This window comes from Triticum aestivum, chromosome 2D (genome assembly GCF_018294505.1).
Source record: "Triticum aestivum cultivar Chinese Spring chromosome 2D, IWGSC CS RefSeq v2.1, whole genome shotgun sequence".
In the NCBI taxonomy this organism is placed as follows: domain Eukaryota; kingdom Viridiplantae; phylum Streptophyta; class Magnoliopsida; order Poales; family Poaceae; genus Triticum; species Triticum aestivum.
The window spans coordinates 591199276-591222035 of NC_057799.1; the positions used below are offsets into that span (position 1 = coordinate 591199276).

The following is a 22760-nucleotide window of genomic DNA, read 5'->3' on the forward strand; positions in this document are numbered from 1 at the left end:
ATGAGCGAGAAGAGAGGGCGTCGGGGGCGAGCTAATTTGGGAAATGACAGCTTGTTGGATGGGATTTGGTTTACATACGGTTTCAATCATCTGGAATTGTGGAATGATTTTCGACACCCAATTGGGACATCCAAACATGTAGGTGTCGGAATTCACGAATGAATTCAGCGAATTCTGGCCCAAATGATGGATGCCAAACAACCTTTAAATGTCATTAGAGTGCAAAACTACATTCAACATTTTAACCTGACAAAAAGATTGCATGAACCTGATTTTTATTGGCCAACCTTATTCATGCATAATAGGCTCCATCAATCAAATGAAGGTGACAGTGTGGGGTGGGTAGCAGAGTTTGATCGAAAATCACTTCTGGTTATATTTTTCTGTTGTAATTTCGGCAAATAAACCATGAACCCATAGCAAAGACCCGTTTCATGTAAAAGCCCGACCAGAACAAGGATTGGTTTTACAACAAAAGACCAAAAAATGGAATGAAGAACTCACTTTCTCCAACTCTTGTAGTAGCTCTTAATTCTACCTCTAGTTTGTTGTTCCCTATACATCAGAATCGCATAAAAAGATGTCTATGAAGTATAAACTCAATAGTCTTGTTCATTAAAGTTTATCCTATCTAGTTACTCAAATCAATACAAATATTGTTCCCATCTAGAAGCAGATAAAACCTACATGGTGTGTACACATTGACTCCCACACTGCAGGCCAGAAAATAAATTAATCTCCCTGCGAGGGGCAATGGTCACCCAAGTACTGAAGCACGTTCCTGCCCAAGAAGTAAGTGTACTCCACATAGTCTCGAACCAGGCTTTCGTCCTGCTTTTTATATAAAGCAACAACCGAACAAGGTACACAGCCGGAGCGATACAAGATGGTGAGGTGACCCTCTTACAAAGCCGATCCCAGAATAAGCGGCATATGCAAAACACTACAAATGGATCTGAAATCAAAACCTTTTTCTGTTCGGGCCAAAGAAATAAACATACAGATTTTTATGGGAGTGTGTGCTGTGAAGTGTTGGTTAATTTGTACAAAGTGCAAGGTTGTCTCTGCAAAGAAGATATAGTCCAACTTTTAACCCAAAACTGGCTCATTACCTTTTCATTTACGAAAATACTAACGCCCACACGTGTGGCAACATTACAACTCGCCCACACGCCTGGATCACCGTCCAGTTAAGTTTGCATGAATCTTGACACACCGAGACAGTTTTCGCGTGCCACGTAGGACAAGGCCGGTGTGTGGGGGTTGGATAGGTCACCCACACGCCTCACAGCACGCGGTTGCCAACTGCGTTGTGTGGGCGAACTAGTTTCTGCCCACACAGCCACCACCTAGTCCACACGCGTGTGGGTGAACTGCTTTTCGCCCACACGACAGTCGTACGTTGTTGGATGGCAACTGCAGTTGCGCGTACATGGCAACTAGGTAAACACACATGGCAACTATGATTCGTTTGCTAGACCGCAACTGCAATTGCGTGTACGTGGCAATCAGGTAAACATACATGGCAACTGTAATTAACCACACGTGGAAACTAGGTAAACACACATGGCAACTATTGTTTGACCATATGTGGCAAGTAGTTAATCACACACGACAACTATGTTTTGATTACATGTGGTAACTATCATAAATTAGACATGTCAACTATAGTTAACCAAAACAGAGAGTGTTGCCATGCTTTTACAACTATATTTGCCATCCCGGATGGCAACTAAATCGTCTTCCCGCGGCTACCTAATGTAGCTACGCCAGGACGTGTGGGCATATTTGCTTCGTGCCACACGCGCGAAATGGGGATGAGTAGTACTTATCGATCGTGTGGCACGAAGTAGCTGTGCCCACACGTGTGGACAATTCTGCTATCCGCCCATACACAGCCTGTGTGGGCTGCCCCTTGCTCATGTCACACACAATGTGTGGGCGAATACCTATTATGCAGGCCCGACCCTGATGAGGGGGCAGGGGGGGCGGCCGCCGAGGGCCCCCGGAAACGAGGGGCCCCAGGTTCGTGCTTTAGCGTTGATACGACTGGACTGGGCTGCGCTAATGTTCCTAAAAAAGTGAAAACTGGGCTAATTCTACGTGCACCGGCCACGTTTGGGAGAGATCGATCGACATCGAGCAAGAGCGGGCTGAGCGGCGCATCGTAAGGGAGTGATTTCAGAAGTTCACATCACACACGATGAAATCGCCTGATCTCTGGAAACCTAATCGCCGCAAGGCTGCGGCGGCCACCAGGCAGCAGACGCGAAGACACCCACGGGTAACCGTGGCACCACCGATGCCGCAGCTCCAGCCTACGCCTTCCGCTACCGGTTTCAGAGAAGTTGTCCTATTTCTTGATGATTTCCCCTAACTCTTTAGCTTATTCCCTAGCTTTTTTGCTTGACATGGTGAACGCTTTTGTCCGCCGGAGTGCTGCACAGTGAAAGCAATGGTCTCCTTGACCATGGTCGTCCGTCCTCGGAACCAAATGTGGAAGCCCGTGGACAGCTTGAAGGGTCTTTACAGAGATGAGTGATACATCGCTGGACTGCCACATCCAGGTATGTACTAGATACCATGTAAAACTCTTGAGTTTTTATGCAAGGGAAGTGTTGTAGCTTTCAGCTTGTACATCTTGCCTGGGTAAATTTGTTTGATGAAAGGTAGTGTTCGAATGCACTTGCAATGTGAAATTACATTCACTTTTTTCCCCGGAAAATCATCAACGAAATATCAAGATACAACTCAATTAGGACTAGTTGGCGCATCTGCAATAAAATAAGAAAAACATGACAATGCTAATATGCAAACAAGTGCACATGAAGCAATTGAAGGTTAGTGACCAAAGAATTATTCCTCTATCGAAAATCATAATCATTCCTACTGCATGTTTTCTTGGTAGTATGTTGTACAAGCAAAAAAATAAAGTTGCAGATAGATTATACAGAAAGTAGCTTTTTTTTGAAGCGAAAGGCCCCAAGTTTTAGTTTCGCTCCGGGCCCCTAAAATCTCAGGACCGGCCCTGCTATTATGCCACACGTGTGGTGGATATTGGCGTCCTTCATTTAAGGATCCAGAATCCACTTCTGGCTCATTACTTACTTTTTCATATTTTTTTTGAGAAACACTTTTTTTCAACTAATATAGACAGCAGAGTTTGATCCAAATTCGTTCGCTGTTGCAAGCTGGCAGCCAAACTTGCATGCCAAGTAAACCTTTTGACACATAGCCCGGAAGGAGGCCCGTTCTGTGGAAGCCCAGTAGGCCCTGCCCAACGGCGCGGCTCTCAGTCCGCTTCCGCTGCCCATATACCCCATCCTTCCTTGTGATCCGGCCATCTCTCTGCTGCTCTACTCTTGCTGCCTACCCTCTCTCGCCGCCTCTGCTGTGAGCGAGCGAGCGCGAGGAATGGAGGCGAGGCGGGAGATCGCCAAGCGGGCGCGCACGGCCGGCACGGTGAGAGCACCTTACCGCCGACCCCCCCCCCCCCCCCCCTCTCCTGCTTGTTCGATTCGTGTTCCCGGGCGCGTCCGCCGATTTGGGGTGCGTCGGCGCGTGTCTCGCTCGCCGCGAGCAGTTTTTGCGCGAGGGTTTCGGGGCCGCGACGCGGACCGTGGCTGTTCCCCCTCCGTGCTGTCTCGCGTGAGCTTGATCTGCTCTGCTCGCGCTCGTGCGTGCGTTGGTCTGGCTATTGGGCTCTGACGAGTTGTTCGTCTGTTCCCTGGCGGTGGTGGGCGACTGGGGATTTTTTTTGTTTGGCTTGGGGAGATTTCGAATTCGACCCCGATCGACCTCGGCATTTTGGGCGGGGCATGTGATGTAGAGCAGAGCATTCGAGTCGGATTGGGGACGGGGTTTCCGATTCGTGTTCGAATTTCGACACTGATCGAACCTGATCTGATGGGATGTGGGTGTGCCTCGCTGTGTTTTGTTCCCTCGCTGATGAGGAACTACTCGTCGATTTTTGGAGTTTAATTCGAGATTTTACCAGCTTATATTCAACTTGAAGCTCCTCGCGTTTGTGCAGAGCAACGACGACGACGCCGGGAGCCAGGGGAGCGCGGGAGGGGCGGCGGCGGTGTCCTCCGGGGTCGCCGTGAGGACCGGCGCGGCGGAGATGGACGGGGAGGAGTTGGCCGTCGTGGCGGCGGCGGAGGCTGAGGTGGTGGGCTCGGCGGAGACGGAGGAGCACGTCCAGCGCATCCTCCTCGCCATCGACAACTTCACCCGCAAGGTCCACCCCCGCCTCTTCACGCTCTCCTCCTCCTCCATCGATCCCGTCATGATCGGCCCGCGATGGCCTGGCCGGAGACATGAACGGTTGGCGGGTGGCATTGCATTGCAGGTGTCGGAGATGCTGGACTCCGGGCGCGCCATGTTCAAGGACCTCGCCGCCGACTTCGAGGACCGCCTGTGCACGTAAGAAACTCGCCGCAGCAAGCGGCATCGCACCGCCGTGCTTCGCTCCTCGGTTGCGCATCACCTGTTTGCTGTATTGCCTTCCCAGGATCCACAAGGAGAGGGTGGAGAAGTGGGAGGAGGAGATCCGGGAGCTGCGCGCCCGCGACGCCGCCAACGAGCGGACCCGCGCCATGCTCCACAACGCCCAGCTCCAGCTCTTCCACATCCGCGAATAGACAGCCGAGTTCAATCTGCTTCGATCAGCTAGCTGTTCCACACATCTTCAGCAAAGGCAAGGCATCCATCCAACAGCCTATCTGCATGCAACAGCAGCAGCTCCCTGTTTCTTCCGCATGCTTTCTACTATCTTTCTGAACTTATCAGCACAGCAACATTAACAAGTCCAGTTTGATGTAGTGCTACCATTACTGTATGCTCGTATGAATCTGCCACCAACAGTGAGTTGCCACTTCTGAATCTGAACATGAATGCCTTGCACTTTAGTTGAATACGCACCTGTCTTCAGGAACTCTTTCGTGTTTGCGATGCGTTTCGCCTGTTCCAATGCATGGTGGAACCTTGATCTGTGACGCTTTCTTGTCGAACCGCGTCAGCACATTCTCAACCTTACTACATGTTTCAATCTGGGAACATAAATCATGTGACTAGTTGACAGACAGTGGGACTTTGTTATGTTTGATTTTTTATTTTTTGAGCAAGTTATATTTGGTATTGATGAATAATGATATATACAGAGATAAACAGGGGAGAGGAGCTAGTACCGTATTGCAGAAAATAATTGTTTTACGAACTGGAGATTCCCCAATAATCTTTAGAAGTGTTCTTCTCTTGTTCGAAAAGGCATTTTCCGGATACTTATCATCATTGTCATTTCCACTGCAGTCCACAAGAATCTGTAGTCAATGTAAAATGTAATCACTCTAGGAGAACAATACCATTGTTTTATGCAATTACATATCTGAGTCGTTTGTATCTTATGCAAAAAATCTAAAATTGTAAACGATATCAGTAGCAACAAGGGATATGTCACTTGAGGAGTATATTTCCTAGAAGCATTTTCAGAAAGTATACGCAGCATAGTACAAGGTTACAGAAATTAAGAAGGTGAGCAATCAACTGATGCAACAGTAATCAACTGATGAAACACTTGTTCAAGGCCTTCTTCACTAAATGAAATATCCACTTCATCGAATCGAACACAGCACTGCAATTAGGGGGAACAACGTATTAACTTAGGTCTTAGGCTATCTAACTAGTGCATCCACTTATTTTTCTCTCTTCTGATAGATTGCTTTGGATCGGATAGGTTAGATCATTCCGGTGAACCTACCTTCTGCCTGTCCAGACGAGCTCGATCCAGCGCCGGCCATGGTGAAGTAGGGGCCGGTGACGATGATGACAGAGAGTGGACGGCGGCGGTGGTGGAGCTTCCCGTGAGCACCACGCTAACCCTAGATCGGTAGGGATTGTAGGTGGGGATTGTGGCAACGATTAACCTCGTAAGTCGTGCCCCGGCCCCCACCTCTGTTTATATAGCGTGGGTCACAGGGGCCCACCAACCATGGTTTGGTTGAGCGCCCCCGATCAGGGCGCGAGTCAGGGGCCCGTTCGACCCGTTGGGTTCGAACGGGAGAGAGATCAACCTAACATTCTCCCCCTTGATCTCAACTTTACTTTTAACTTTATACTTTCTAGTTTATTTGTTTCATCACATATTGGTACATAGAGCATGTTTCATCGTCACAGCTTAATTGCCGATAGAATCATACAGCTACAACATACGTTATGTTCATAAACAAATTCTGTTCCTTTTGGGCCTATCCAGAAATCATAAGGCTTTCCCTTAAACCCATGTCGGCTAAGTGTTCCTTGAACACATTGGATGGTAAGCCTTTCGTTAGCGGATCCGCAAGCATATCCTTTGTCCTTATATGCTCGAGACTTATAGTTTCATCCTGGATTTTATCTTTCACAACATAATACCCTATCTCTATTGTTTTGGCAGCATTACTCGACTTGTTGTTGTGAACGTAAAATACTGCGGGCTGGTTGTCACAGTACCTCTTTAGTGGTTTGTGAATACAATCTACCACTTTCAAGTCGGGTACAAAATTCTTTAGCCATATCGCCTGCTCCGTGGCTTTGAAGCATGCAATGAATTCTGCATACATCGTGGATGATGCAACTATTAATTGTTTGGAGCTTTTCCACGAAATAGCTCCCCCAGCGAGGGTGAATATGTATCCTGACGTGGACTTTCTATCATCTCTGTCCCCCGCAAAATCTGCGTCTAAATACCCTTTTATCTCTAGGGAATCACTTCTCTTGTATATTAGCATGTAGTCCTTCGTGCCTTGCGCATAACGCAATGCTTTCTTTACCATCTTCCAGTGCTCTAGGCTTGGATTCTCTTGATATCTACCGAGTACCCCGGTGATAAAAGCTAAGTCAGGGCGAGTGCACACTTGTGCATACTGTAAGCTGCCAACTGCCGAAGCATATGGTACTGCTTTCATTTGATCGATCTCGTACTGGTTCTTGGGACATTGGAATTACCAAAACTATCGCCCTTGACTATAGGAGCAGGTGAGGCTTTACTCGCATGCATATTATACTTTTTAAGAACCTTTTCTAAGTATGCTTTCTGCGATAGTCCTAAGACTATTGTTCCTATCTCGGTGAATTTCTATGCCCAAAACATATGATGCTTCACCAAGATCTGTTATATCAAAATTTAATGATAAGAACTTATTTGTTTCTTGTAGTAGACTAACATCACTGCTAGCAAGCAGGATATCATCCACATACAAGATTAGGAAAATATATTTCCCATTTTTAAACTTTGCATAAATGAAATTATCCTTAATATTTTCTTTAAATCCAAAACTTTTAATCGTTTGATTAAACTTTAGATACCACTGTCTAGAGGCTTGCTTTAATCCATAAATGGATTTCTTTAGGCGACCCCCCATATTTTCCTTCCCTTCCATGATAAAACCCTTAGGTTGTTTCATGTAGACATTTTGTTTTAAATCCCCGTTGAGAAATGCCGCCTTTACATCCATTTGATGTAACTCTAAATCAAAATGAGCAACTAATGCCATTATGATTCTGAAGGAATTCTTACATGAGACTGGAGAAAATGTCTCATTGTAATCTATCCCTTCTCTTTGTGTAAATCCTTTTGCCACCAGTCGTGTTTTATACTTTTCTACATTCCCTTTAGAGTCATACTTAATTTTGTAGACCCATTTGCAGCCTATTGTTTTGGCTCCTTTAGGAATTTCCTCTAAGTCCCAAACATCTTTGGAACTCATCGATTTCATCTCGTCTTCCATTGCCTTCATCCACTTTGATGAATGAGGGCTTCTCATGGCTTCTTCATATGAGGTGGGATCTTTTTCTGTATGAACTATTTCCATGTTATAAACTTTATAATCAGTAGAAATAGCTGACTTTTTATATCTTGTAGACCTTCTAAGGGCCTCAGTTTCTGGCACATTTTGTGCCTCAACTTCTGGCACTTCTTCTAAAATTTGTCGTTGTACCTCCCTTTCATGCTCAACAACGGGTTCAGTCGGCTCCTGACGGAAAGGTTCCGGGTCTACCCCCATAGTTGTCATGGGTGGAGTTGCAACTGGTAGTGAGAAAAATGGCTCCTGAATCATCGGATTAGGTGCATGCACCCTCTTCTCCTCAAGATCAATTTTCCGAGCTACCAAGCTCCCCTCATCATTTCGTCCTCTAAGAAGACTGCATGTCTTGTTTCTACAAACTTTGTGTATCTGTCTGGACAGTAGAAACTAAAACCCTTTGATCTGTCTGGATAGCCAATGAAGTGGCAGCTCACTGTTTTGGGATCTAACTTTGCAATGTTTGGATTAAACATTTTGGCCTTAGCAGGGCACCCCCACACCCTGAAGTGTTGTAGGGAGGGCACCCTTCTTGTCCATAGCTCGTACGGTGTTTAAGTTTAATTTTGGTTTTGAGATGGCTGAAGATATCAAGCAAAGCACTTGACATCCTCAAGTCCCCAAGTTCAATCCAAGTATACAAGGAAAATTCCTATTTAAAACACTTGACATCAAAGTGTTCTGCCTGGCACAGGAGAGAACAACCCCAATATCCTCTTTGTTCTGACGAAACTTCGCAATCACAAGACTTCTTCCAACTATTTGTTTATAAACCTCTTACAGTCTTTCAGAATTCAATAGGACATCAAAACAACATAAATTACTGAAATACAAAAACATCCCACATCGGCTTGACGCGGTTTCAAGCGTTTCCGGGGGGTACAATTTTATTAAAGAAACTCTCTAGTGACATCTTGTCCTTACATCTCTCTGAACCCAGAGTGCTCTACTGTTTTCTAACTTCAACAGCTTAAATTAACATCAGGAAATCAACCGAGTCATGGTTTCACTAGCATTAACTCTTCCAGTTGCACAGTGCTCCTCCAATTTCTCACCCGAACAATGTCCGGCTCCGGTTCCGTTCCAGCCGAGCCTCCCTCTGTGAACAATGAAGTGCAAGCGTAATGTGAGATACAACTCTCAGAAAAAGGAAGCAATATGAAGCAGCGGCCTAGCATATGTACATAGAACTGTTCAGTATCATTTACATACAAGGAAAATTTCATATTTAAAAGTGAAATTCGGATAAAACATTAGTTCAGGTAACCTGAAATATATGTGGTATTTGAATGAAGTGTATGTCATGCAGACTTGCTAAGAAACCCAGAAATTTATATGCAGACCTAATTGAAATGATGATATCATTTTGGGTCTTATTTATATCCTTATCCACACAAACACTTTCCAGGTTTCAGATCTTATGAGATCTGCTAAAGATGTATGAGAGGGATGTAAGGAGATGTGTATCCCTAGATGTTTCGTCAAATATATAAGACATCACACAGGTTGGGGTCAGAGTGCTACCCCGTACAAGTGACACCACTGTATATGATGACGCACTGATGCTTTGAGATCGGAAAGTGAGCTCAGCAAGGTAAAGAAGCACCATGGAAGGTTCCAGTGAGTAGCTAGAAGATTAGTTGTACAATGAATATGATATTTACCCTTGTACAGTTTCAACTTTCAGGTAAATGACCACAAGATGACTAAATATAGATCAGGAATGTAAAGAATTTAGATTTCAGAGCAGCCCATGGTAATGGATTTCATATATTTAAGGACTATATACCTTTTATTTATGTGGTTTGACCAAAAGTTAGTTCCCATGGAGCAAGAAGGAACGAATGATAAAATATGAACAGTAAACCCCTTCTATCGTGTCCTATTTCTATGGACATGTTCTAAAATAAAGAACTGTGATAGCAATATCAAAGAGTGAACAAATTAACACAGCATCAACACGGTGGGAAGACTGATCACATCAGCAAATGGGAGTTCTGGCGGACCAGGACAGGGCTCATGCAGGCAACCAAACACGACCTTATAAATTCTCAATAGAGCATCCAAAGGTAGCTACTTGGCTCACCCTGGAGGCTTGTTTCTGTAATCAGAAGAGATCATATGCACATAACTGGACTGCAGTGCAGGAGGGAAGTTGGTGACTGAGAACAGAATGTAAGCACATTCCCAAGCCTAGACTTGTACAGGATAGTGGATACTGCACCCTCTGTTTCTAAATATAATACTCACTCCGATGGGAGTACGTTTTGGTAGTTTAATTTGAACTGCCAAAACGTCTTATATTTAAGAACAGAGGTAGTATATACCAGCTCACTACAAAGAAAGGAAGTATCAAAAGGAGGAGGTACTATCAAGTTTCAATATATTTCGGCATGTGCATGTCTGCACTCGTAGTTATGAACTCAGTAAAGTCAGTACTGTAGATTGCAGTTTGCATTTCATTGGCGATTTGACATTCCATGCCACAATGAACTTTCTGCACGTGGATGTTAACGTTACTGCTTATGCACTTGTTACTTACCCGACAATAAACATGACTTGTATACGCACTCAATCATGCTAGAGCAAATCATTTTGCAAGAAAATTATTTCCTGGATAGCATTGAGTATTAACAGCACACAGTCACTGATTCCTTCGCAAGAAGTCCAGTTCATGTTGTACCAACAGTGCTTAAAGCAGTTGCGCAAGCAATTTTTTTAACAATGAGGTGCATTAATTTTTGCTTTAAAAGGTTATACTTGAAGAACTAAGCTCCAGGTCCAGTACAGCAAGTTTCTGTTTCAAGTTTGACACTTGCTGTCCGACACAAGCCACAGGCCCCCCTGAACATTCAGCAAGAGCACTAAACAAACACATGTTACTTTACCTACTACTCCCTCCGTTCCAAAATAGATGACTCAACTTTGTACTAACTTTAATATAAAGTTAGTACAAAGTATTTTGGAGCGGAGGGAGTAATAAACAGATGCGCGCATCAATTGGAAGCCATCCATCATACACCATCAGAAAAGGCTAGAGAGGAATTGGGGAAACAAAAACGAACCTCCCTCTTCTTGCACTCCTTGTAGTCGTCGAACTGCTGCTGGCACTTGCTCTTGTCCTGGTGGTTGGTCTCCAGACCTGGGGACACGGCACATCATCAGAGATTTCATCAAATACACACGAAATTGTCCAGAAATCATGGCCAGAGAGTGAACCGGGGGTGATTTGGGTTAGAAATTTAGGATTAGGGGCGGTAGATGCGTACACTTGAGGGAGGCGGTGTACTGGGGGAAGCAGGAGGAGTCGGCGATCCGGGCCGCGCTGGGGTACGGCGGGGTCGACGTCCCCTGGATGGACGCGCGGTGGGTGGGGGACGCCTCTGCCGCATGAGCCGCCGCCATGATGCCGCGTCTTCTTCTTCCTCCTCTCGCCTTCCACTGCGCTCTCTTCCTGGGCTTCGCCTTGGTGTCCTACTTTCCTTTTCTTTCTTTCTGTGCACGGCTTCACACGGGCCGCGAGTGGGCCTTGCTCTGCTCAACTGCAAATATTGCTGGGCCGTTTACGCGGGCCTTTTTTTCTAGCTGAAGGACCCAAAGTGCAACACGCCAAGAATATGCGACAATTGTTTTTGAGAAATTAGCCTTTTTTTGTTGCTGGGAAATGTGGCAATTGTTTTTTTCCTCCCAAAAACAAATACGCCAATTGATTTTTTTCCCTACACCGGAACACAAATGGGGAAATTTTTTTGCTAAAAGAATGTGACATGATTTCTTCCCCCATATAAAGGGGAAAAAAAGGAGAAAGGTTGTGTGACATGGTTTTGCCTGAATTATTCAGTGTCACAATCTCATGGTCTTCATATCATATAATGAACAACTAGGACAGATTCTTCTTTGGATCCGACTGCCCGTGCGTAGGGAAAAAAATAAATGCTACTGGTGACTTCCGGATAAACAAGTTAATTTGTAATCTTGTAAAATACAAGTGAGTTCACTTTTTTTTTGAAAAGGAGGATCACATCCGGCCTCTGCATTAGAATGATGCATGCAGCCATACAAGTGAGTTCATAGGGTGAGTGTATTTACATATATGTGAGCATCTGCGAATGTACTTTGTTAAAAAACATCTTGTAAAATACATGAACTCTGACAAGTTCAGCTATAGGACATGCATGATCAAGTGATACCCAAGTGTCATTTGTGAATAAAAGCGGGCTCTGCCGAAAGTCAAAAAACTCACAAAAAAATCAGGAGCATCCTAGTTGGCTAGCTGCAGAAGCAGACCTATTGACATTTTTTGGCGTGACATTATTGGACTACATTCTGGGAGTTATTGATCTAGACTTGATCATATCCCCGGGCAATTGGCTAGTTTCATGTTGGGCTTAAGAAACCTTAATCTCAAAAGACCAAGCCTGAGCCTGGGCTGAAAGACACTAGCACTGCCTTTTTAAATCGGTTTCAGAATAAAATTCACCTTTTAGTCATTTAGGGATTTTGTCCTTAATTTTGAACCATGCTTTTTAGGCACTAGGCGTTGAGTTAGGGTGCCAATTCTGGCAAAAATAAAAAGAATTAGGCTGCCCATGATCAGGTCCATTTTACTCACATGTTGTAAAATAGGCCACAAAAGGAAAAAATGACTAGGCACACGTTAATGACCAAGAAGCGAACTGAGCGTAGGGGAGAATATCCAGTGATACCACACCCTAAATTGTCCTATGATACCATTTCAGAAAAATCAAGTTTAAACATTTCAAAAATTTCTGAAAAAAACATGAATGTTCACAAAGAATGTGTCTACATCCCCTAAAATTTTCAGCTTCAAATTCCAAACGTACATTGAGAAACAAAAAAGACAAATCCTGATGTGAATAGTGTCAATTTTGCTTTTGTCATTTCGTGCTAGATTTGTCATTTTTTTCTCAATTGTATTTCGAATTTGGATCTTATTTTTTTTAGGGATTGTAGTCACGTACACTGTCAACATTCACAAAAAAATTCAGAAATTTTTAAACATCTAAAATTGATTTTTTGAAGTTGGTATCATGAGAGCATTTCAGGTGTGGTATTCCCCTTAGCGTATTTAGGTTTCTTGTGATGGAACCGGCCCACAAGAGTTCAAGTCTTGCATTTTGCTGGATTTATTTCTAGTTGTCCGGAATGTTCCTTCAGTAGAACAAGACATTCCCTTGATTACGAGACGTCCGTGATGACTTCGTCAATCTAAGATGTGATGTAGGCTCAGTATTTCAAATGTACTTATAGGGGTAGGGTGTGCGTGCATGCATTCATAGGGGTGAGTGTATGTGGGCATCTATGATTATAGTGTTAAAAAAAGGCCAAGAAACTGTTTTGCCAAACATGGATGTTGATTCCTTGTAAATGATCTGTGAACGAAGTATGTCCCAGTCTGTGATAAAGCTACAATTTTTCTTTCCGGGATGCGATTAAGTTACGCTTTATCTTGCTTCGCGGGAGAAGGCATCGCTTGCAGCGAAGTAGATCCCATTTTCCATACCCCTTCTCCTTCGTCCGGTGTTTTTTTTGACCAAAAAACAAATAGGAGTACACAGCAGGCCGGGTCTTTTAAACCAAAAGTCAGAGGCCAAGCTGGAGGTGACTTGGAATCTTGATCCCTCAAACGGGACGCCATCACTCCATCATTTGCATATCAAATTGGCGCCTCTCGTACGAGCGAATACTTGCGATAAGCGTAAACTTAGAGACCCGGTGAAGACTCGGACGGGCCATGCATAAATCCAGGATCCTTCCGTGGACTCGGAACAGAGCAACCACCACACCATCGCCATAGGAACCAGTCGTTGGTTGGCTTGGTTCTAGCCTCACAGGACGAATGGACATGGCCGGGCTCCCTCTCGCCGTCGCCTTCTTCCACCTCTGCCTCCTCCTCTCGTCGTCGTCCTCTCTCCGGGTGCTGCCGGTAGCCCCCGACGCGGCGGCGGAGGAGAGCACGGGCCGCAATGGCAGTGGCAGGACCGCCTACCACTTCCAGCCCGCCAAGAACTGGATGAACGGTACGTAGGAACGCTAGCTACGTACTCAGTTTGCTCCGCTATTACTTGACCCGGTTAAAGCTAATCTGAATCTTCTCTGTGTGTGTCCGATCGATCGTGGATTCGTGGTCCGGCTGGGTTCATGGTGACTTCCGGATGGCGCTCAACAGATCCCAATGGTACGCGCTACTTTTCCTTTCTTCATTTCTTTCTTTCCGTGCATGTGTTTCCTTCATTTCTTTCTTTCTGTGCATGTGACATGAGTGGGGTTTTAATCGTCTCAATTACAGATTTGGGCCGTCTAGAATGGCCTTTCTATCTAGACAAAGGGCCCAAACTGTAACACACAATTGTCCCTCTAGAATTTCGTTCCAAAAATTAGAAAGAAACACGCGCGCGCACTTTCGTTCCCTAGAACATGTCCACTAGAATTTTGTTGGACTCTGAAATGTCTTGACCAATTTAGATGGGTACATGCTAATCCATTTTTGCATTAAATGTCGTTTCACAAAATTGAAAAAAGTTATGGATCCTCGGAATTGCAATCCGTTTTCACGGTTAGGTTTCTTACGACGAGATCTTCAAAACTAGATCGCATATGGATATGTTTCCATGAATATATTTTTAGAGCAACTTTGAAACTAGATGAGGCAACTTGAGTGTTAAATAAAAGCAAGTTGTCTTGCACAATGTGTACTAGTGAATTTACCTAGCAAGTACTTCGTAGATAATTTAGAAACTTTGGTAGACAACTTTTCATCATATATAAGCAACTGAGCATCGTCGGTGGAAGATTTGGCAGAGGAAAAAAACAAGCAACTACCCTAGCAAAACCAAGCAATTGTGGTAGCAAAACCAAGCAACTCCCCTAGCATCTATTTTAGGCAGAGGAAAAATATATGAGCAACTTGAATAGCCTTTTATGGACAAATATTCGACCTACTCTTCCCTCTCATCCACCTTCTTGTATGTTGTAGCAGAAGACCAAAGCATCTCAATTACAAAGAAACGCAAAAAGTGAGAAATTATTCTAGCAGAAACAAGCAGAGGTCCCTAGCATTACTACTTAGATTGTCTATTTTACGCAGAAAAAACATATGAGCAATTTGAATAACCTTTGTGGACAACTATCCTACCCCCCTCCCCCATGTAACTTCTTATCTGTTCTAGCAAAAATCCAAACAACTCAACATACAAGGACACAAAATGCAAAACTGTTCTAGCAAAAAAAAAACAAGCAACTTCCCTAGCAAGAAGAAGCAATTGTCCTAGCAAAACCAAGCAACTCCCCTAGCATCTACTTTAGGCAGACGAAAAATGTATGAGCAACTTGAATAGCCAAATATTCGATCTACTCCCCCCCCCCCCCACCCCCTCTCGTCCACATTCCCGTATGTTGTAACAGAAGACCAAAGTAACTCAATTACAAAGAAAGGCAAAAAGTGAGAAATTGTTCTAGCAGAAACAAGCAGATGTCCCTAGCATTACTGCTTAGATTGCCTATTTTACGCAGAAAAAACAAATGAGCAAGTTGAGTTGTTTTGTTCATCTAGCATCAGAGTTGCTCATGTTTAACACTAAAATTGCTTCATCTAGCATCAAAGTTGCTTTTGAAAAAAATCATCAAAACATATTCATATGGGATCTAGTTTTGAAGAGCTCGTCACGAGAAACCCAGCGGTGAAAACGGTTCTGCGTTCTCACACTCGGTTCAAAAGTTGTAGCTTTTTGAAAAAATGAAACAGAATAAATAGATGACGTCGGCACATGCATTCGCATGGGTATTCTTTACACTACCCACTGGATAACGCGTTTGTTCCGGACAGCGACCTACTTTTTTATCGTCTAGCGCGTGCGCTCGCAGCGTCCAAATAGCGCAGCTGCGCGTTTAAGTATTTAGGATTTAGATGTTACATGAAAATTTTCTCATGGAGAAAAACGCGCGTATGATGATGCACAGAAGGGAGGAAGAGATGCAGAGACGGAGACGAGAAATACCGTGTTACAAGTAATTTGTTTGAAATACGTATTTCTGTCATTAGTTCGTCTCATGGACAATTAGAAAACATTCTCCTTCTTGTTCTATATGATCACCAGAAAGCTTGTCCCTTCAGATGGCAACAACATCTCCACCATTGGCTGCACCGCGCTTGTCAAGTCCGTTATTTCTTCTCAAATAATTTATTTCATCACTTCCCTCACCGCTCCGGCAAGCACGCTTCAATATGCCAATAAGGTTGAGAGAGTTTTTCTTTGGTCCAGATCGGATACTACGGGAGCGAAGTGTAAGGTGAACTGGGAGGATGTCTGTCGGCCATTTGAGTTTGGGGGCCTCGGTGTGCTTGACACTTGTATCTATGACCGAAGTCGGTGTGATTTTGACCGGAAGTCACGTCTCCCCGAACTCGTAGCTGGGTGGAACCGAACGGAGCCTCGCCGTGGAGACGAGGGCTGTCGTCGGCACGCCGGCAGGGAGCCTCCAGCCGCCCCTCACCGGTCCTTCTCGCGCCACCGGCCGGCCAAGGTCGTACTGAGACGGATTTGGATAGGACGCCAGATCCGCAACCATCGAAGCCATCCATCTGCCCGCAGCCGCCACACCGTCCGCCATGGAGGCTCCAATCGCCGCCGCGCAGCAGGGGAGCCGCCCTGACTGCCGCCTGTGTCGTCTGCAACCCGCTGGATCCAGATCAAGCCAATCCCCATCCAGATTAGCAGAGGTGCAGACACGCCCTACCATCGCGAGAAATTCCAGGCCGCTGCCCACTTGCGCCCCGCCACCGCAGGGAACTGAGCACCGCCATCCTCGATGCACCCCACGCCGGCACGCCTCCCTGGCCAAGGATGCCGCCCCGCCGCAGCACCCCCGAGCAAGGAGGAGATGGGCCTCGCCGCCGCCGACGCGAGCCAGGCGCTGCCAGGCCACGCCCTCTGGTGGCGGCGAGGAAGGAGTGCGTGGGAGAGGGCGACCGGCGGGTGCGACGGGCCCTCCCTATCGCCTACGGGTGCGACGAGGGAGAGGACTGAGGGACCGGTGATAGCTCTTCGAATAGAAAAACATGGCCTCTCTCACAATGCTTGTCACTAGGACAATATGATAGCTCTCCGAATAGAAAAGCATGGCCTCCCTCACAATTCTTGTCACTAGGACAATTTGGAACGAGCGCAATGCTAGGGTCTTTCGTCGAAAAAGCGCTCCTCCGACAATATTGCTCAACCTTATAAAGGAGGCAAGGCTTTGGGTGATCGCGGGTGCAAAAAAGCTTGGGGCTCTGATTTTGGGAGAGTAATCTTTTATGTTGTGTTAGGGTCGTATGTAACAAACTCTCTTCCCTTCTTAATCAACAGATAAGGTAAATCTTTTGCTTCGGTTTCGAAAAAAGAAAGTTGCCAGCCAACTACAAACATAGAAGTTCCAGCGAACAAGCCTCGTCAAAGATGCCGCATCTAGTGCTAACAACCGACTACAGGGAAGCATCTAATGCTAGCAGAGATACATCCGTATCTAGATAAATATGAGTCCGATAGTAATTCAAGATGGAGGATGTACATATTGCATGGGGTTGGGGGGAGGCCGAGTCGTCGCCTCTCAAAAGCACCCGACACTGAATAAACAAAGCTTGAGGCATAAACGTGGAACTCGAGCAATTCTTCAATCTTCGTCCATAGCATTGCTGTCATCATTCGTTTGCAATTTCGCCGTCCCCAGTAGCACCTATCTCCGGCGGCAAGATTCTTCCTCCTCCTTCCCCATGTCAATCCCCATGAACTGCGATGGGCCTCCCTTTGAAGTACGCATTTGAGCTCCATGCTCAGCACCAAACGATCATCTTCACGCGCTAGCTCGTCGACCTAGCAAATACTATTGCCGATGGTCCGATACGAGTACACTCTCACGTACAGGTGTCCTATCCTGTAAGAACTGGCTGGATGTAGCACCGCGACCAGTCCAGTGAAACGGAGTCCGGAAGTTTCGCTTGACCTTTTCTCCGGGGTGGCGGTGCCGGTGATCTTGGAATCATCTTCAGGCGATCCACGCACGGCTAGAGATCATTCCGTCCGCGCCTTGCCGGCCCAACGTGTTCTCGGTGGATCTTTCCACGTGTATCCGAGGCGGCATGTCAATATCTAACCACCAAATTACCTGTCGGTGCCAAACAATGGCGACAAGCGGCCGACACAGCAATAAACACGCGGCGATCGACCGGAGAGGAGGGCTGATCCAGGAGTCCGACGACGGTGCGAGCTCGAAGAAGCAGAGCAACGGACATGCGAACCACGTCCGAATGGTCCAAAGCTTTTTTGTTCCCTTGCGTGCACGTACGTCTTCGCGGTTCACACGGACGACACGGACGGGGCTTCAGGATGATTCCTCAATGCTGGGCCGTCGTCTAGGCTGGTCTGGACTTTTCTGGAAACGGCCCGGACCGTAGCACGCGGTGTGACGCCCGTTTCTTCCATTGAAAAATGTTTTACTACTCGTACCAAATTTTGTGTCCAAAATGGTGTGATATGAATTACTCCCTTCGTTCTTAAATTTAAGTCTTTCAATACAGACTACATATGAATGTATACATACATACTTCCTCTGTCGCAGAATATAAGAACATTTTTGACACTATGCTAGTGTTAAAAACGTTCTTATATTTTGAGATGCAGGGAGTAGTTTAGAATGTAGATTCACTCATTTTGTTCCGTATGTAGTTTACATTAAAATATATCTAAAAAAACTTATATTTAAAAATGGAGGGAGTAATAAAGAACACTCTTCTTTCCCAGCCACATGTTTTCATCAGAATTATAAAGGGACAAGACGTGAACGTGCCCGTGGACGGCAGGCTACCGGTTCTGCTCTGGCCAATCTTACTCTTTCAAGCACGTCTCTAGGGGCCTAAAATCAGTTGCTTGCACAGCTTACCAGTACTCCCTCCGTTCTTTAAAGAGTGTACTTCCAACTTTGTTGAAGGGTTAGACTATTTCGAAGTTTGACCGAGTTTGTACAAAAATATGTCTTTTTTTATGAAACCAAATACGTATATGTTGAAAATATATTTTATCATGAATCTAATGCTACTAATTTGATGACATAAATATTTTTGTATTATTATATAAAAACGGTCAAACATAAAAAAGTTTGACTTTCCAACAAAGTTGGAAGTACACTCTTTAAAAGACGGAGGAAGTAGTATAATAGCAGCCTGGAGTACAATTCTTCAGCGGGACTATATGTAATCTCTAATCTAATCTATCCTTACAAGTCACAGACGAAAAGTCTGCCCAATGCTTTCGGTGGAACTTCCTTTCACGCTACTCTCTGCACCCTGTTTCTCAGCAGGACTGCATGTAATCTCTCTTGCATTACTAGTAACAACGCAATTCTTCCTCTAGAATGTCTTGACAAATTTATTCATTTCGAAACGGAATGTCTTGCCAAAATTCGCGTGCAAAGACGCGGCATGAATCCTGTCGATCAACATAAAAACGCGTGCACGCAAACGGAAGAGGGAGAGGGAGACCGAGACATAGACCGTGTAACGTGAGTTCATCTGAATTATTCACTGTCACGGCGGGGCCCGCCCGTCTCGTGGACACCATTCTTCTTTTGCAGCCGTAAGAACAAGCCTTCTTATGGCGATTTTTGTGCCGGGTGTTGAACGATAATAACGCGTCGACGGACGTGCATGTGAAGAGACATGAATCACACGGGTGATTAATGTGACAAGGCATGAACTATCAGGGAGTGCAATTCTCACCAGGACAGTAATAAGTAGTGTAATCTCAACTGTATCCATCGATAGCAGTCGTCGTAGACCAAAAATCTGCCGAATGCCGGCGGCGAGGCGAAGCTGCCTTCCACGCTACTTACTCTCTACACGCAGTTTTTCTCATCAGCATGCACTGTCTACTGTATCAGTAGCAATCATGCTTGTTGAGGAGCCTCGGAGACCTCATCGCGCTTCCTTACACGCCTCTCTCTGCTGCACTCAGTTTCCAAGCTTCTCCAAGCAGGGCCAGACAGCGCAGGCAGGACATGGTGGCCAAGTGGGCGTGCGGCTCCGACGTGGCCGTTAGTTAGCAAAGCCCATTAGCACGCACCAACTGACCAAAGATCCCATACGGTGGCCGGTTAACATACTAAACAAACCATTCAGTGCCCATCCGTCAACTGGCCGGAGAGATCCATGATGCATGCATTCCCGGCCACCGTATGGCGGCCATTTCTTTGGCGCGTCACCACTGAGGCCATGACACCTTCCATCTCGCAAAGAACGCAGAGCCGGCAACGTCGGCGGTTGGCCGCCCGCCGGTGAGCTGCATGATCTGCCCTGCCTTGTGGCTCCACGTAACACCACCCGTGTTGGATAAGAAGGCGTCCGACTCGGCAACGCGTGGATGATGGAACCATTTTCGATCGATAAACGGTTGGTTAATATTAACATTTAAAAGGTGTTTGTTTTCAGGGACTTAAAAAAATCCCTATAAGTCTCATCTAAACCAAACAGGAAGGACTTATAGGAACTTAAAGTGGGCATTTGGGACTTATGAAATAAGACTCTCAAGGAGGGACTTATAGGGACTTATAGTTGTAATATGGTCTTTTAGTTCATGTTAAGTCCCAGGAACCAAACAGGTAGGGACTTTTTTAGGGACTTGAAACTTATAAGTTGGAAAAAATAAAATCCTAGGACTTATGAATCAAACAGTGCCTTAGAATCAAAAGAATGCGTCACATCGCCAGCGGCGGACTAGATCCCGGTCCCATCTCGCCTGTAACCTTCGACGAAAAGAATGACCGGCCTGCCAGCCGGTCAGACGTCCACCGAGACGCAAAGTCCGAAACTAGAAACCTACTAAAATCAAAGCCAACTCTCTTAAAACGTGTACTACCACTAGTACTACTAGTCTAGTCCTGGTATAAAATTTCTCCAGCGATTGCGTGGAAGCGGTTAGAATGGTGACAAGAAATGACAGGAACCGCAAGCGCTATTATTCTTTTCCTGATTGATGAAATTCATCAACACGTGAAGAGTCCCGGTAGAAGTATTGCCCCTCGTGTTAGACATCCTTAAAACTCTGCTATCCAAAATTTATTTTTGGCAAACTTTGGTAGATTAAAGGTCCCAACTGCAGTTTTGCCGGCCGAGGGGCGGTATAAGGGAGTTCAGATGGTTTGTCTGACCCAATGTCAGTCAAACCACCTCTTCCCGACTCAACTCATTATTCTTTTGTTTTCCAGTTTAGCTAGATTTCAGTCGACTGGTTTTTTGAGTTTGCGTCAGTCGATTTTTGAATCATGGAAGGAGAAGGAAGGGCCTCGTCGGAGAGAAGGAATGGGCTCGTCGTCATGACCCATTATCTATCTTAGGGTTCAGAGTGGGGGTGGTGGTGGTGGGGCGGTGGCCGGAGAAAAAGCTTGGTGTTGGGGGTCCTAGAGGGATGGCCGGGGCGGCGGAAGACCGGCGGTGGAGGGTGGTTTAGGGGAGGGCGGGGCGGCGAGGCGGTCGCGGGAGGCGGGGGCCGGCGGTTAGGGCTGGGCTGGATCGGCAGGTGCGCGAGAGGAAGAAGAGGCAGGAGGTTGAAGACGAACGGCGTTCATTGGATCTTGATCAAACGGTTGAGATAGAAGAAACAGAATTGACTGTCCCTTTTCAAATTTCAGTCGACTGTCGCCTAGCCGCTCCCTTTGTTTTTTCCATCCCACTGTTAGCCAGACTAGCCCACAACGCACAAGCTGAAGATAAAGGATGGACGTGTCCACGGATATTTGAGGACGGTTGTCTAAGGAATTGCGACGATTTATGTCGCCATGATTGTAACTACGTATCGGCAGACATTAAAGATGTCTAATTGAGATACACTTACATTTTGGGATGGAGGGAGTAGAATTGAAGATGACTCATGGATTTATGTCGCCATGATTGTGGCACTTAGTATCTGAGCAACACAAGTGCTTGATTCGCCAAAATAAAAATCCTGAAGTAATTCGAAGCAGAAGCAAGTGGCCCTATGGCCCATTTGTTGGCGCGTCCGCAGGACACAGGGGCCATGACAGACACCGGCTTCCTAGTGCTCCCCGCTGGCCTCTTGGACGATCTGATCTGATCTGCTCACTGTAGCCCCACGTTGCTCCTCCGTGTTGGATAAGAAGGCATCCCCGAGCACACGTGGACGACGTAAGCCATTTCGGTTAACAAAAGGCCGCTTAGCGTTATTATTAGGAAGGCGTCACATCGGTTAGCGGCGGCATGTAGATCCCGATCCCGGTCCCGTCGCCGGACCTGGATCTTGATTAGTCGTCCGGCCGGTAGCCTTCCGGGAAAAGAATGACCGACCAAACCACCCAAAATGAAAAAGAAAACCCTGTTAAATCGAAGCCAAGTCTCCTCCTAAAACATGTCATACTAGTACAATTTTGACCGAAATGGCAGAAAATGTAAAACTAAAAAGAAGCCAAGTCAGCTAAACACATGGTAGTACGACTGCACCGGTGTAAATTTAGCACAAACGTTAGAGAGTTTCTTGGAGTGCCACTATGGTTTGGCGGAAAAGAATTATATGAGACCAGGTCTCACATGTGAGACCCATCCTGATAGATGACACGTGTCATTTACAAATCATAAAGCATCTACCCACCCCTCACTTAAAATCAGAAGAAAAAGATTAGATGCTTTATGATTTGTGAATGCCACCTATCATCATCCGTGTTATAATTTTTTTTCCATGGTTTGGCCGTCCGATATGCTCACCCTGCTGCGCCCACGCAGAGTATTACGGGAGTCGGAGAGCAGAGCATGGCCGGCTATCGTCGCACTGCGGCCGTGGCCGGGCTCCGCCTCGCCGGCGTGCCCGTGGGCCAAGACGGCCTCTCGTGTTTGCCAGAAGGGGAAGAGAACATGGC

At 45.9% G+C, this 22760-nt stretch overlaps 2 protein-coding genes across 2 annotated transcripts; one reads left to right on the forward strand and one right to left on the reverse strand.

The window, feature by feature from the left end:
- The first annotated feature begins 3305 nt into the window (after positions 1 to 3305).
- Positions 3306 to 4916, forward strand: LOC123050220 (uncharacterized). Its single transcript, XM_044473043.1, has 4 exons — positions 3306 to 3462; positions 4034 to 4240; positions 4352 to 4425; positions 4514 to 4916. The coding sequence occupies exons 1-4, from the start codon at positions 3415 to 3417 to the stop codon at positions 4641 to 4643; spliced, it is 459 nt and encodes a 152-aa protein (XP_044328978.1). The 5' UTR covers positions 3306 to 3414; the 3' UTR covers positions 4644 to 4916.
- A 3674-nt stretch (positions 4917 to 8590) lies between these two features.
- Positions 8591 to 11338, reverse strand: LOC123054767 (cytochrome c oxidase-assembly factor COX23, mitochondrial). The gene is made up of 3 exons (XM_044478613.1): positions 11111 to 11338; positions 10907 to 10983; positions 8591 to 8940 (listed from the first exon to the last, which is right to left on the reverse strand). The coding sequence occupies exons 1-3, from the start codon at positions 11244 to 11246 to the stop codon at positions 8893 to 8895; spliced, it is 261 nt and encodes an 86-aa protein (XP_044334548.1). The 5' UTR covers positions 11247 to 11338; the 3' UTR covers positions 8591 to 8892.
- Positions 11339 to 22760: the final 11422 nt, after the last annotated feature.

Bases quoted from the DNA above. Each gene is read 5' to 3' on its own strand.
- LOC123054767 (XM_044478613.1), bottom strand. From the start codon at position 11,246: ATGGCGGCGGCTCATGCGGCAGAGGCGTCCCCCACCCACCGCGCGTCC. The intron at 10,984-11,110 runs GTACGCATCTAC...CCGTGTCCCCAG, and splicing joins GTACACCGCCTCCCTCAAGT to GTCTGGAGACCAACCACCAG. The intron at 8,941-10,906 runs GTTCGTTTTTGT...CATTGTTCACAG, and splicing joins AGGAGTGCAAGAAGAGGGAG to AGGGAGGCTCGGCTGGAACG.
- LOC123050220 (XM_044473043.1), top strand. From the start codon at position 3,415: ATGGAGGCGAGGCGGGAGATCGCCAAGCGGGCGCGCACGGCCGGCACG. The intron at 4,241-4,351 runs GTCCACCCCCGC...ATTGCATTGCAG, and splicing joins TCGACAACTTCACCCGCAAG to GTGTCGGAGATGCTGGACTC. The intron at 4,426-4,513 runs GTAAGAAACTCG...TTGCCTTCCCAG, and splicing joins TTCGAGGACCGCCTGTGCAC to GATCCACAAGGAGAGGGTGG.